Source organism: Staurois parvus, unplaced genomic scaffold, assembly GCF_062004578.1.
Source record: "Staurois parvus isolate SC_StPar_1 unplaced genomic scaffold, SC_StPar_1.0 ptg000249l, whole genome shotgun sequence".
NCBI classification, from domain to species: Eukaryota; Metazoa; Chordata; class Amphibia; order Anura; family Ranidae; genus Staurois; species Staurois parvus.
Window position 1 is genome coordinate 3,055,918 of NW_028318045.1, and position 16,437 is coordinate 3,072,354.

General features: G+C 40.5%; 1 protein-coding gene across 7 annotated transcripts in view; it reads right to left on the bottom strand.

Annotated features, from left to right (window-relative positions):
• Positions 1 to 16,437, bottom strand: part of CNOT4 (CCR4-NOT transcription complex subunit 4) — a 136,111-nt gene that overhangs the window by 9,965 nt on the left and 109,709 nt on the right. For 4 of the 7 annotated variants that reach the window (XM_089680666.1, XM_089680665.1, XM_089680669.1 and 1 more), the window contains one exon: positions 2,180 to 2,392. The exons of the other annotated variants lie outside the window; for them this stretch is intronic. In XM_089680666.1, coding sequence (XP_089536792.1) covers positions 2,180 to 2,392 — 213 coding nt within the window. The remainder of the gene's footprint in view (positions 1 to 2,179; positions 2,393 to 16,437) is intronic. 7 annotated transcript variants of the gene reach the window in all.

Below are 16,437 nucleotides of genomic sequence, written 5' to 3' on the forward strand. Positions count from 1 at the left end.
ATCACTACTGACTAATATTGATGCTCAGAAGTGGAGAGAGTGGTGCAACACTCAGAAATCGTGGACTATCTCTCAATGGAAGCCTGTAATATAGTCTGATGAAACAAGCTTCACACAGTTCCCAACCACCGCACATGTTTAAGTGTGGCAAACAATGTCCCAAGCCATCATGCCTTATCGTTGGCACAAGACAGTCCTGGTTTTTGAACCAGGACTGTCTTGTGCCAACGATAAGGCATGATGGTGGTGCAATAATTGTTCGTCTTGGTATTGTGCAGGCCCCATCATCACCTTGAAAGGTATAGTCACTGCTGGCGACTATGTACAAATATTGGCCAACCATATGTACTCCATTGTGCAGATATGGTTTCCTGATGACAGACATTTACCAAGACAATAATGCTCAGATTCATACAGCTGGTGTTGTCAAATCATGGTTTGACTAGCATGCAGACAGTCTCACACCTTCCCTGGGTGCCGCAGTCAACGGACCTCAAAAATCATACAGCCACTATGGTCAGTTTTGGAGAAAAAGGTTTGGGCTCGTTTTCTGCCTCCGGCATCTGTGTGAGGACTGAAACGATTTTTGCATGAAGAGTGGTATCAGATTCAATTATCTACAATCAACGACTTATATCTGTCAATTCCCAGGAGAATTCAGGCCGCCTTGGATGCCAAAGGCGATCCAACACAATATTAGGTAATGCTTTTGTTTTTACCTGGTGTTTCCATCATTTTGTCCAACTCCTGTATAAAAGGCCACGGCAAAAATCTCCAGCAGTATACTGGCTATAGAAAATTCCTCTTTTCCTAAAGTCCTCTTTAGATGGCATTGCATTGCCGATTTCACTACCCAAAATACCTCGGCTTGATTATGGTCATGTGGTAGACAGGCTTCATATCTGTTTGACCTGCCCGAAAGTATATAGGCTATGGATCCATACACGTACACCTTAATCCACACTTTTCTGGGCTGTAACCTCAAAGACTGGATAAAAGAGCTCTTGAACAAACCCCTTGAGGGAATTTCATGCTCAGCTGAAAAACCTATGTTCTACATTTTTGTTGCCACAAAAACAATAGCCAACTTGTGGAGATTTCCAGTATTACATTTCTTCAAAGTTCAAACACAACTGAAGGACCATGATTAATGAGAAATTACCCGACATTCCTTTGGGTAATTACAAGAGTTTCTGGACACCCAGTATTTTCTATACCCAATCAAACTCAGCCACCTTACACCCTTAATTTGTCATTCCGCAAAGACCCATGGGAGGTAGGTGTCCACTTTCCCCAGCTCCCATTTCCCCATCCTCCTTCCCTCTCATTCTTATTACATCCCCTCTTCCTTTCTTTTCTCATCTTTAATTGTACCGCAGTATCACATCTCGCCAATGTAGGCTATTTGCCATTTTTAGCTTCATAAGTATGGTTTCTCCAATTGAACTGTCCTCTTGATGGAAATTTCATGTTCTGGGCAATCACTAACCTCCTTTATGGGCTCTACCTTTTATTTTTCATTGGTCTAGGTAAATTCTGTTATGTAATCTTACAGATCTACCTCCTATTTAGCCTGGTTATGGAACTTGTCAGTAGTCATTGTACTTGATTCTGTAACATTTTGATACTGTTGGTTCCCTGCTTTCTCTCATTGTACTGTCTGAAGTATTCAATAAATACAATTGAACAAGAAAGTTGCAGATTTAAGACTAAAAAATTTTGAAACAACTTCAAAACTACAGTTTTTAGATCTACTTTAATGGATAATGCACAAATGACTTCTAACGCATGTAAGATACAGTTTTATGTTTCTTGATGGATATTGAAACCATGCAGCCCATACCATTCTGAACAAATGTGGAGTATTGCTACAGAGGATCACCAAATCAGCTGGCCTCATTGTGGCACAAAAAAAAAAAAAAAAAAAAAAAAATTATGCTTCATTATGCTACCCAGAGGTTTAACCAAATTACTCAGGAAGGAAAAAAAAAATAGAATTAAACCTGTAGATCAAAATGATTCTCTCAGGATTGTCCCTCTGCCACTGCAACCAAAACGTAAAAGGGATTATGGGCTTGGTTGCAGATGCTGATTAAATGGCTAACTTGCAGTTGTCTGGGCAGAGGGGGTGTGTGAATTTTATAATGGGCATGCAAGGGAAGGAGGGAGAAGCAGTTACCTGTAATGATAGCGGGATCCATCCAGCTGGCCGGGCAGTCCCAGTTCAGGCTGTTTGTTGTGGCAGTGTTGGACGTTGGTGCGCTGTGGGTAGCGTTGGAAGGGGAAGAAGCATTGGGGAGCCCACCAAAGTTGATGTTTATGTTGGGCAGGAGGGCCCTAAGACCATCCTGCCATTCCTTCATATTTATACTTTCTATTGAATTGCTGTGGTCTGGTAGATTTATCCAAAATGAAAGAAAAAAAAAAGAAAAAAAAGAAAAAAAAAAAGAAAAAAAAAGAAAAAAAAAAAAAAAACAACAAAGTTTCCATTAATATTTTTTGCTTAAGAATGAGGTTTAAATTTAATCCGTTTTAACTTGTTAACCGATTGCAATAGGGCATTTTGGTTAAAAGCGAGTAGTTCTAAAAAATAGTCAGAACGCAAAAAAACAAAAAACAAAAAAAAAAAAAACCCAAAACAATGAAATAACTGCAAAGGTCATATGCTAGGAAACATACTAGAGTGAAAATGAGAACTAGCACGAGTCCCTACAAAAACCTACATGAAGTATTGCAGTTGTTGCAGTAAGAACATCATTCTATATGTAATACAAGGTGAAGCTGGTGTTCAAATCAATATGATTTACTTATATTAACTGGGGCAAGAAGAGTAATCCAGACAATGATGCTGAATAGACAGAAACCTCATTTGAAAACAGTTGAAATACTTACTAGTAAAATTAACCCTTATATAGCAGACAGTCAACAATATCTTTCCATGTTTACCAGTGGACAATGGCAATGTGGTTTGAGATTATCTATCTATATCCCATTCCTCTATCCATGATATACAGTGTGAATGGCCAAATCTCCCTGCTGGAATATTGTATTCTGCTGACAAATGCTTTCAAAATACCCAGACAGCAGCTGCATCTGACTGGACGATCATCTTTGTATGGGGGGGGAGGGTTGTATTATTTCTTTTTTAAGGAATTTAAAGTGTTCTCACATTCTCACATTTTACAAGGTAAAGAGGCATGGTAATAATGTCAAAATCTGCACATTGTCCAAATCAGGGAAAAACGTATTCACTGAAAAAAAACCCCCCAATGTGTTCAGGGAATGGCGGCAGTACCAAATGAGTGATCCGTATCTATGCAGAAGAAAAGCCACTCGGCACAGGACACAGAAGACCACAGCGATCATTGTAATAGCAGACTACTACATTGGTTGCTGCTTTCCACAGTGTTTCCTTCAGCTTTAAGACTTCATGTGTCCTTCAAAAAAAGAAAAGCATTTGAAAGAGAATACAAAAATTCCTTTATTCAGAGTTCACTGAAGAACACAGCACTCTAAACTTCAATGTTTGGAATGTTGAAATGCAGACAGGGCAGGCAAGGGAACCCAACAGAACACAAAAGTTCTTGAAATGAACATAGAGAAACAAAAGTGAAAATGAATGCCTTATGCCCATAGTTGGTATCCACTATCGAGGGGGAGAAGATCCCCCCACTAGCTGTCCAAGCGGGGGCCGGTCGGATCATAACAGGTTACACCCTGAACATGGGTGTAACATGTTATGAAAGGTGAACGTACCTCCCGTATGGGCAAGCAGACATACTGACAGGAAAAATCAATAAACTACCACGGCGTTCCACATCACCGTGTTAGTTCATTGAGAACTACAAGCCGACAGCCGCAAAGGCTGGCAGGACTTGTAGTACATTCATTCACAGAATACTGTGAATGAATGATGTGGCCGGGCAGGCAGAGCCCAGTTTTATAAAAAAAAAAAAAATTGTGACAGCTAGCGAAGAGGAAGATACCCCACTAGCTGTCACAAAGGGGAGTGGGGGTCAGCCTGTTCGTAGCATGTTATACCCTGAATATGTATAATGTGTTACAAAAGGTGAACCTATCATTTAATATTTTCAGTAATACACAAAGAGGATACCGGGGAAAAAAACACCCACTTGAAACAGTCCCATCACAACCCCCCCCCAAAAAAAAACCAAAACAAAACAATGAGCTGGCCCAGATTGGCTGCGAAGGAAGCATATACCAACACAGTGTACATGCATATTGTCCTGACAGTTATTACACAGCTATGTAATGCTTTTTCAAGAAACGTATTGAAATAGGGTCAATTTATTACATCTGTAGACTTGCAAAGAGTAGCCATTTGGGGAAAGGGGGGGGGGGGGGAGAAGCAGGAAAGGAAATGAGGTTGTGGGTGGCTCGGGGGAGTAGTGGCCTCTTGCTTAGGGTTCACACCAACTGTAGGCAGGAGTATGCCCACACTTTCAAGACACTGGAGTTGTAAGATTTTTTTGGTTTTCTTACCTTTGAGTCAGAGAAAGCGGTCAAAGAGGGGCTGGAGGCTCTGGAAGTGGTGAGTGTGCTGCAGCCCTTCTCTGACAGCTCTCTAAGCATGCAGACTCCAGGGTACAGCCAGTAAAGATCCACTAAAAAAAAATATATAAATGTGATGTATAATCAACACCTATTATATTACGCCAAATGCAACTTATATATGAAAAAGCTGCCACTATATATAAACCAAACAATGAATTTAAAAGTAAAACACCAAAATGATAAAGTGTTTATAGTGGCGCTAAATAAATTATAATAAAATGTGCCTGGAATACCCATGAACTTAATGAACCCATGAACTTAATGGTGACAACAAAAACTCATACAAGGGCATGACGGTATGGCGACCGGAAGTGACGTGGACTGAGACCGGAAGTGATGCGACTGTGTCTGTTACCACAAACCGGAGCTGGTGAGAGCACCTGGTCTATGTTCACTTCAAGCTTATCAAAGGATACATTTTTGGGCTTGTTTCATCAGTTTGCTTGTAAGGTCCAATCACTTTATTAAAGGATCTGTTTGTTCATACTACACCATTGGAGCGTTCTTTGTTTGTTTTACATGGTCTATTTGGATGGAGTGGAATATTTATCTCAAGTGATCTTTAAGTCATCTTAAAATGGGAAAAGTATCCCAGGAAGCTTGTTTGCCAACCACGAGAGTGGAAGGCAAATATTTGTAGTGAGTTTACATCCATGTGGGGGAATCCTATGAAGCACTTTGTTTTCAGTCTACTGCACATGGTGAAGGAGAAAATTTAATTTCATGGACTTTGGATCACTTTACCATATGTTTATTGACTTATTTATTTATTTTTAAATTGAAATCGGTCACACTAATCACGGACAGTTTATGAGTTTGTTTGTGTTGTCACCATTAAGTTCATGGGTATTCCTGGCACATTTTATTATTATATATGTAGCGCCGCTATAAACACTTTATCATTTTGGTGTTTTACATTTACATTCAGTAAAGATCCACTGCCTTCTTGTCACCCCAGAATGCTTCCAGCTACACTATTATCCAGCTCCCTTCTCCCGCCTTGTTTCAAAGCCCTGCGCGCAGTTATACTGTATATGTGTGAACTCCTAACCATAACAACCCTGTACTCAAAACCAAAAGCTAGCCATACACTTAGATTAGCATGGATGGTGAAATCTCTCCCTGCCAGCTATTGTATTTATGCAGCCACAGGTGCCTGAAAACTTGGGACAACTGTATCTCATTGGAAGCGCTCACTATTTGGCTGACAATTTTACACCTGACTGCTTTGATTTTTCTTTAGTTTGTTGAGCTGGGTGGTGACAACAGGGCAAATTCAACCTGCATATGAGCTTTCCGAAAAGTAAACTATTTTTTTTCTTTTGTGGTGCAAGCACTGTTGAATTGCAAGTTAAAACAGTGCATGCATACTTGCAATAGGGTTCTTAGCTACTGTGGAGACATAATAGAAGGATCTAAAATTCTCTATGAACACATGACTCGATTTCTGTGCACCTCAGAGGTCATAGGCTTTTCATACCTCCATCTTAGTTGGGCATTATTGCTCCTAAAATTGTTTAAGGGACAGAGACCATCACTGCACAGAACAGTCATGCTTTGTGTTCCTCCGTTCTTATAGATGCATTTAGTAAAACAAATAACAAATGGCGTATTAAACAGGAGGAGAGAGGGGGGATCAGGGTGGGAAAAGAACTGCCATACTAAAAATCCAGTACCTGGTAAAGCTAAAAAGCTCTTACAGATAACCTTATGTAAGGGAGTGATTACACTTCTTTCTTCGCACAGTAGCACCACTTTTATCATATCCCACTAATGAGAAGCAGAAATGGAACAGATGAAAAACTAAAAGTCCAATGTAGGCCACGGAGTTAAAGATGATCCACATAGGCTGTAGATCAAGCTGTTAATCAAGGAGGAAGAATGGCCATCTAGCATATCAGGAGTTAATACTTTCTTCAGCACCTCAGACACAAAACCAGGTAGGATCAAACCGCATGAAAGAGAAAGCAAGGGCACAGAAAGGTTTAAATAACGTGTAGTTTTAATGTGTTAAAAACAAAGTATCCTCATATTCTGACATGTAGTAATTGGCATACAGAAGCACTGGAGACACAGGCAGCAATACCTGCCGGACCACTCCAGATACAGATAATAGAAGCCTGGACTTACAGGCCAAATCCAAACACAGCGCTATTGGTATGTCATGGAGCTCAAAACACAGAGCAAGTGGCAGGAGTGGGCGACACTACAGCAGGCAATGCTTTTCCTGGCACCTGCCCCTTTGTCAAGCCGATCTATCTAATGTCATACATCATATACCACAGCTACAATGTCACAGCACAACAGAAGAAACTTCATAGAACACAGAGCTCATGGAACAAATGGAAACATTACTAATCTGCTATCAACCACAAGAATTGTAAAATGAAAAAAAAACAAAAAATTCTAAGAAAGAAAAGAGAAAGCCTATAAAGTATCTCTAGACTAACTGAAAAATTGTAAATCTCCAGGACATATTAAAATAAAACCAAGCAACCTGTACTTTCTTTTAGTATATCATCCTCAACGTGAGGGTAAATCCATAGGATGAAATGGAAATTGTGTGTATATTATACAACCCTTCAGAGCTATTCTGGTATACTATACTGATACTAAATTATGGTATTGACCTCAGTCTCCTTGTTCAGCCCTAAAGTAGACAAAGTATTTAACATGAAGATCCAGAAGGTTTCCCTTTTGCATAACCTGTATGCAAAACAAACTCCTGAAAATAGCCTCTATGACCCAAACATTAAGGCCATCTGTTGATTTGTTAGGTTTGTTTTGGGACACAGCATTCGACATTTCCTTGTTCAATGAATCTCTGATGCTCACCAAATCAGTGTGCGACTCTTACGAGTCACATATAGTAGGCTGCACAAGCATGTCAGGCAGAAAATGAAGTCCGTTGAGCAATAAAATCCAAAATGTTGTAAGACTTGGACCCATGAGTAAACATTTTGCCTGTGCATGCATGAGATGATGTGATGTACGTCAAAAAGGCTTGATAAAGAAGCGGTTGCCCAGAAACATGTTGCCTGCTGTAACCTAGCACACTCCCACTACTTGGTCTGTGCGCTGAGCTCTGACATGCCGATACTGCTGTAGAGGGCTGTGTTTGGATTTTGCCTGTCAGTTCAGGCTTTTGTTGTCACCTGTAGTTAGCATGGTCTGGCCATTATTTGTGCCTGTGTCTCTACTGCATTTGTATGCCGATTACTTAATGTCAAAATGTAAGTGGATACTTTGTCTTTAACTCAATAAAACTATAAGATAATTATAAATCTCTGCATCCTTGCTTTCATGTTGTTTGATAGAGCAAACGTTAGCTAGGAATTTCAAAGTGAATAAATGTATACCCTTCTCCTTTACACCCCTCAAAAAGTCATACTTTCTCCCTAGAAAGTGCAATATTATATATAAACCTTTTTGTGAAATATTACAATAAAATAAACTAAATTAAAACATAAAGTGTTCAAAAAAATCACAAAAGTCCAAAAACCAAAAAAAGTGTCCAAAAAAGTGTCCCAAAAAAAAAGTCCAAACAATGTCCAAAAAATACCAAATTTTCAAACTTTTTCATCAAATAAAAGGATTGACTCCTATTCCATCCAGTGAGAACCTCAAAATAAAAGATACAAAATCTAGTGCATTACCATAGTAAAATAAAGTAATCACCCAGTGCAACTCTCAGTATCGTGCAAAAATTATATATATATTTATATAATAAATGAATAAATTATTCAAATCAAAAACCCTTTCTTATGGTGCGCATAAACACAAATCAGCTGTGAACACTCAGTGATCACTACAACTCTGTGCACACCATCAACCAGCACACAATAGTACTAAATACTATTACCCTCTGTGAGTATGAAAAGCTTTGACAATACTATGGATCAGAAATCCTCCATACTCTCTTCAAAGGCATTTCTCCAAGGTCCTCAGAAAGATAACAATGGTCTCAGGACTGATATTTCAAAGCATAGGGATAGATTTATTAATCACTTACATTTAAACATAGATATTTCAGCTCCAGACATGGCTCTAGGCGATTTCCACCAAACAATGTAAAACATTATATATATATCATTTTTGCACGATATTGAGAGTTGCACTGGGTGATTACTTTATTTTACTATGGTAATGCACTAGATTTTGTATCTTTTATTTTGAGGTTCTCACTGGATGGAATAGGAGTCAAACCTTTTATTTGATGAAAAAGTTTGAAAATTTGGGATTTTTTGGACATTGGACTTTTTTTTTGGGACACTTTTTTGGACACTTTTTTTGGTTTTTGGACTTTTGTGATTTTTTTTGAACACTTTATGTTTTAATTTAGTTTATTTTATTGTAATATTTCACAAAAAGGTTTATATATAGCAATTTCAAAGTATTTACTTTAATTCTTTACTTTTTACTTTACTTCCTTTCTGCTTAAGCACACAGGACATCTGTTTAGCCCATCTGAAAGGAGAAAAACTGCTTAAACGTTTCTAAATCTGGGTAGTGTACACGTGTCAAAAGCGGAGATCCACTCAATCTATTAAAAAAAAAAAAAAAAAGTCAGCAGCTACAAAATCTGTCACTCACCTGTCCCACGATCCCACGTTGCCCCTGCTGCAGCCTGTTTCACCAGCCGTCCTGTATTCCAGGCACCGGCATCTTCAGTGTGGGCACCCGGCTGTGACAGCTTGCGGTTTCACAGCCGGGTGCCCCTTGCGCATGCGCGAGTAGCGCCGCGCTTCTTGAATGGCCCTGTCGTCTTCTGGGACCTGTCACGTGTCCCACAAGACTACGGGGAGGGAGGGTAGGACGACAACATCAGTTTCTTATCGCCTAGGCGATCGCAGTAGAAGTAGGAGCGGGTACCTGTCAAATTTGGGTACTCGCTCCCTCCTGCCCCCCAAAGGTGACAATCCTTAATGGGGAGTGGGGGACAAATCTTTAAAGCGGAACATTGATGTCACATGGGATGGGGTCACATGCGTGATGTCTCCAGCTAGTCCCGCCCCTTACATATTTAAGAACTGTCAAACCATCAGAGCAGGCAGATGACCAGAGGCTATTGTCTGGAGCGGAGCACCTTTTTTTTCCTTTTCCTTTTTCGGGTTGGCAGCACACATCGTGATTGACATTGGATCTACTGCGGGGGACATTCTTTTCTTTTTTTTCTTTGTCAAAGACCGTGTCCTTTATTTTTTTCACACTACACTTTGTTTTTTTGTAAATGAGTAGCGGGACCATGTACCCCATACTCATTCACATAAGGGGGGGGGGGGGGGGGGAGGGTTCAGGATCTGGGGCCCCCCCTTCTTAAAGGGAGCTTCCAGATTCCGATTAGCTCCCTGTCCGCAGACCCCCACAACCACCAGCTAGGGTTGTGGGGAAAATTCCCCAAGGTGCCTCCCCACCTCAAAGCACAGGTGGGGGGGGGGGGGGGGTCGGCACTCGCTCGCCCCCCCACCTTCCCTTTCCTGACCTGCATGCTCGGATAAGGGTATGGTATGGATTTTGTAGGGGACCCTCACGCCATTTTTTTTTAAATAAAATCTTGGCATGGGAGTTCCCCTCAAAATCTATACCAGACCCAAAGGGCTTGGTATGGATGGGAGGGGTGACCCCACGCCATTTTTTTTTTTACTATAGTGTCGGTTTTTAAATGTAATTACCACTTTTTTTTCTCTTCACTATAGCTCAGAGATTCACCTGTCACTCCCCCCCCAGCTAAAAGATAGTAAGTTTCCTTTTAGTTTATTTCCCCAAGTTAAAAGAAACAATGTTTCCTTTAACTCCAGGGAAAGTGACAGCCAATTCTGTGAGCTATAGTGAAGGAAGAAAAAAAAAAAAGCCGGCAATTGCATTTAAAAATTGGCACCAACATACACTTTGTATTGCAAACAAAATTTGCAAACCGAGGCATTATTTTCAATAGATTTTCATTTGTAAACCGAAAATTATGTTAACCGAGGCATTTGTAAACCGAGGTACACCTGCACGTCGAAAAAAATTCATACATCACAAGGCACAAAGCAGGCTATTCATGACTATGTGGGATGTCCAAAGCAATAAAGAAATTTGAGGGGAGGGTGACACCACGATAGCCAATCTCAATAACCCCTCAGGACCTACGCCATAAAACACTGCAGTCAAAAGGTAGAATCCTCTGCTGCTCTGACATGCACCTGGTAGAACCTTGTAAATGTGTGAACCAAAGACTATGTAGCGGCCATGCAAACCTGAGCCACTGATACCTGATGGCGGATTGCCCATGATGCCCCCACACTCCAGGTAGTGTGGCTTCACCTGAAAGGGTGGCACCTTACCTTTCAAAGCACAGGCTTGAAAGATAAATTGGCAGATCCAATGTGAAATCGTCGCCTTGGATGCCACCTGCCCCTTCCTAGACCCCCTGGCAGAACAAACAGAGCATCTGACCTCTTGACCTATGCCATCACCTTCAAGAAAACCCTTACAGTGTGTACCACATCCAAGCTAGATCTTTCTCTTTCTGATTGAGGCCTAGAAAAGAATGAAGGCAGAACAATGTTCTGATTGAGATGAAAACTAGAAAGCCTTTTTTTTTTTTTTTTTTTTTTTTTTTTTAAATCAAAGTCGGTTGAGGTAGCAACACCACCCCATATATGATGCAAAACCAGAAATGGTTCTCTGCAAAAAAGAACGGCTAACGCTGACACCCTTCTTGCAGAAGTGCTTGCCACCAGAAACAAAACCTTATGAGTCAACAGGACCAGTGGAATCTCTCTAATAGGCTCAAATGGTGGTTTTTGCAAAATCTCCAAAACCAAATTCAGATCACAAGGACACAAAGGTAACCGGACAGGAGGAGCAATATGCATTACTCCCTGTAAAAATTGCGAAACAAAGAGAGAGAGGGGCAATGGGCCTCTGGGGAAAAAAACAGCTAATACTGAAATCTGGCCCTTAATGGTACCAACAGCCAACTTCTTCTCCAACTCTGTTTGAAGAAGACAGAATCCTACCAATCACATACTTTCGTGGGTGCCACTTCCGGACCTCACACCAGGATATATAGGAGAGAACCTCCTCTCTCTGATTGGCCAGCCAGAGTCCATTCATCTATAGGTGGCATATAACCCACAGAGTCATGAATAGCCTGCTTTGTGTCCCGTGATGTTCGATAAAGTAAAAACAAACATACATACATCCGTGTGATTCTGCAGCGGTTTCCCGCAGCTTCAAGCTCGATAACCAAGTGATCACATGAATGCTGATCATTCAGTTCTCAGTTTACCCGTAGCAGAGAGCACCGGGCTGAACAGGGGGGTGGGAACGGATGGCTCAGGCTCTCAGTGGTACGCCGAGAGGTTAAGTCAGGTGCCGGTCAGGCATGTGGGTGGATCCCTACATTATTGTGGGGATCCTTCCAGAGACCAGGACAGCTCCATGAAGTCAGCCGACAGCAGGCTTTAACCTGCTGTTGGCTGATTCTAGGTCAAAGGAGAGCACAAGAAAGAGCACTCCTGTGATACACAAGAGAAGTTGGCCAAAGCCTTTTTTGGTAATTTCTTTTTTTCCAACCAAAATCCTCTCTTTTTGATCACATTATAATCCTACATCCTAATTTATGATCCTACCTTATGGTCTGTGATTGATTTTTGCTGGGAAATGTTTTGAACAATATCTGGCTCAGTGAAAATGCCGCTTAGAGCCCTCACTTTGACTTGCAGTACAGCCACATCCCTTATCAAAAGTGTACTCACAGAGACTTGTATTGCAGAGGAAGAGGAGGGCAGGTCTGAGCAGTTCCTTTACATTACAAAACACAATGGGGTTAAAACTACAGGCTGAATGAAAAAAAAATTTAACACTGGCTGTGGCTATTGTATTCTAACAGTGTAAAAATAATACAACCATCAGTCCCTCCCCTCATGCCAGGGTACTAGGTGTAATCATCTACTTTTAGCCCCAAATCCAATCACTGTCCAAATCTTGTAGACTTCTCCGCAACATCTACAAGATGCAACCGTTCTTAACCTCTGAAACTACTAAGCAACGTATTCACTACCTGGTTATCTCTCGCCTTGACTATTGTAACTCCCTCCTCATTGGCCTACCGAATCGCAGGCTATTCCCTCTTCAGTCTATCATGAATGCTGCTGCCAGACTAATCCACCTTACTAACCGTTCCATATCTGCCATCTCTCCATTGGCTTCCCATTGCCCAAAGAATAAAATTCAAAACATTAACATATAAAACCATTTATAACTCTGCACCAAATTACATCACCAATCTTGTCTCCAAATATCACCCAAACCATCCTCTCCGCTCCTCCCATGACCTCCTGCTCTCTAGCTTCCTTGTCTCCACCTCCCATGCTCATCTCCAGAGCCTCTCCCGTCCTCTGGAACTCTCTACCCCTGTCTATCAGACGATTGCCTACTCTGCCCACTTTTAGGCAATCTCTGAAAACCTCTCTTAAGGGAAGCCTATCCTGCCTTTAGTTAATAACGGAATGTTCTACTCCTCCTACCAGTCCATCCCCCACAGTTATTACCTTTTGTACCACCAGCCCCTCCCTCTTAGATTGTAAACTCCAAGGAGCAAGGCCCCCCTAACCCTCTTGTATTGAACTGTATTGTCTCCCTTTATATTGTAAAGCGCTGAGCAAACTGTTGGCGCTATATAAATCATGTATGATAATAAAAATAATAATAAAAACTGTCTGAACACCTGAACAGTGGCTGTATCTGATTGAATGCCACCACTGTTTGGTTGACGGAATGCAAACATGGTAGTTCCCAATGTCTGCTGCTTGTTTTAGAAGGTGCAATTTCAGGGTTGTCCTCTTATATAAACTACGTACCTTACAACAGTCTAATGGCAATATTGTCATACCAAAAAAATACTGTACCAAAGAAGTAAGCCGTACATTTTTCTGCTGATGAAGCATGCACCAAGAAATTGGCAATTTAATAAGAAAAAAATAAGCATGATAATATTTGCATTTTATACCACTGATTGGGATGGTGTATTATGTTGCTACATTTGAACAAACTTGTTAAATATGCTGCTTAGGTTTCCAAACGTTGCCCCTTCAGAATGGGGTAGGGGGTGTTTGGGGGACATAGGTCAGACCTGCACTTTGTTAAGTCAGGCACTGTGTAAATTTAAAATAAACAAATGGAGATTTAGGCATGTGGACATTGCTGTGTGACCCCTGTAAACAATGTATAGGCAATAAAATGGCTTTCAAGAAAATGAAATAACAGGTATGATGGCCTGTGTAATGGAGCTATATGGCAAAACCACTATATATTCTTGATATCATACTTTAGTTTCTTTAATCAGCACCTGCTCACAATCTTGTTTTGATATATTACAAGTAGTAATAGAGAAATAAACAATTTTAAACTAAAGAGGCATACTCCACATTTATTCCTCAAACTCAAGTCTTTATGTTTGACTATTAGGGCATTCCCTCTCAACTAGACATGAATTTGTCAAATCAATGCTGTTATCAAAAGGAAAGAAATGAATATTAAGACATTCTACAAAATTCCACCAAGTTTAATCCCTCAGATCATATCCTTCTAAAAATTTAAAGTATGTATGGCCAAAATATTTTTGCTCTGGTTAGAGTAGGGAAGGGTTAAAACCAGTCAAGTTATTTTTTGTTGTCATTGTAGCATTGGTGAGAATTCCCCACTTAGTTGCCACCAGAACAGGTGTCCCTATGAGCAGATTTAACTTCTCTGTCTCTACAATTCTGGATTACATATTGCCTTCTTTTATCCTGTGTACAACAGTCATTAGGACAAAAAAGGCCATATACTTGCATGATCTAGTGCAATCTCGTACAGCCATAGACTATGAATTCTTGGGTGCTGCAGCAAAGTGTCGAATGGCACAGTCAAAATGCCAAGACAAAATCACTGGAACACTGCTGATGAGAATTAAAAGCAAACCATTTATTTGCCACCATAGGACAAAGTGATGTTTAAGGCCACCGAGGACACCTATACTCAGGCAGGCTGTCACTACCTTTCTGAGAAAAGGGTCCTCCGTGTCCCTGAAACACAGCTGTCCCGAATGGCGACAAATGGTTTTCTTATCATTATAATTAATGGAGTGAAGGTGATATCTTTATAAATGGTCTCCCCAGCAGGAACATAGCCAGCAAGCGCTAACTATTGGGTCTAAAACCATTCCCTTCTCTAAAACGTCAAATTTTACCTTTTACATATACAGTTGTGTTCAAATTAATAGCAGTGTGTTGAAAAAAGTGAAGATCAAACTCCTAATAGCTTTTATTTCCATACACACACAAATGCATTGGGAACACTACACATTCTATTCCAAATCAAAACATGAAGAAAAATAGATCAAATTTGAAAAGTGAATATTAGACTGTTCAAATAAATAGCAGTGTTTGTATTCTTCTTTACAAACTCAAACATTCACTATATAAACTGAAAAATGTTTGAAGATTTTGCTTTTCTTTGAATTACTTAATGAATATTTCGTTGTATAAGCACTGCTTCTGAGAACTGCTGTACATCTGTGTTGCATGGAGTCACCCAACTTCTGGCACCTGTGATCAGGTATTCCAGCTCAGGATGATTGGACTACATTGCACAGTTCTTCTCTATTTCTTGGTTTTGCCTCAGAAACTGCATTTTTGATGTCACCCCACAAGTTTTCTATTGAATTAAGATCCGGGGATTGGTCTGGCCACTCCATAACGTCAATCTTGTTGGTCTGGAACCAAGATGTTGCACGTTTACTGGTGTGTTTGGGGTCGTTGTATTGTTGGAACACCCATTTCAAGGGCATTTCCTCTTCCGCATAAGGCAGCATGACCTCTTCAAGTATTCTGATGTATTCAAACTGATCCATGATCCCTGGTATGCGATAAATAGGCCCAACACCGTAGTATGAGAAACATCCCCATATCATGATGCTTGCGCAACCATGCTTTACTGTCTTCACAGTGTACTGTGGCTTGAATTCAGTGTTTGGGGGTCGTCTGACAAACTGTCTCCGGCCACTAGACCCAAAAAGAACAATCTTACTTTCATCAGTCCACAAAATGTTGCGCCATTTCTCTTTAGGCCAGTCAATGTGCTCCTTGGCAAATTGTAACCTCTTCAGCACGTCTTTTTTTCAACAGTGGGACTTTGCGGGGGCTTCTTCCAGACAGCTTGGCTTCACATAGGCGTCTTCTAATTGTAACAGTACTCACAGGTAACTTTAGACCTTCATTGATCTTCCTGGAGCTGATTGTTGGCTGAGTCCTTGCCATTTTGGCTATTCTTCTATCCATTCGAATGGTAGTTTTTCGCTTTCTTCCACGTCTTTCAGGTTTTGGTTGCCATTTTAAAGCATTTGCGATCATTTTAGCTGAGCAGCCTATCATTTTCTGCACTTCTTTATGTTTTCCCCCTCCAATCAACTTTTTAATCAAGGTACGCCGTACTTCTGAACAATGTCTGGAACGACCCATTTTCCTCAGAATTTCAGAGAGAAATGCACTGTAACCAGCATGTACAACATTTGCTGCCTTCCTTCCTTAAATAAGGGCAATAATTGCCACCTGTTTTTCAAAGAATGAATGACCTCACTAATAGAACTCCACACTGCTATTATTTTGAACATACCCCTTTCAATGAGTGATTCAATTACACAGAATCAGCAGCATGCATGTCATGACTGTTGGGTCTGTTGGATTTCTATTACTCTACTACACCTGCTAGTAAATTATTTGCCATGTAGAAATACAGAAACAGTGATTGATCAGGTTAGCGATGTCTGACTGCTATTATTTTGAACACAACCGTACATTAAGGGGCATATTTATAAAGCAATGAAACTTACAC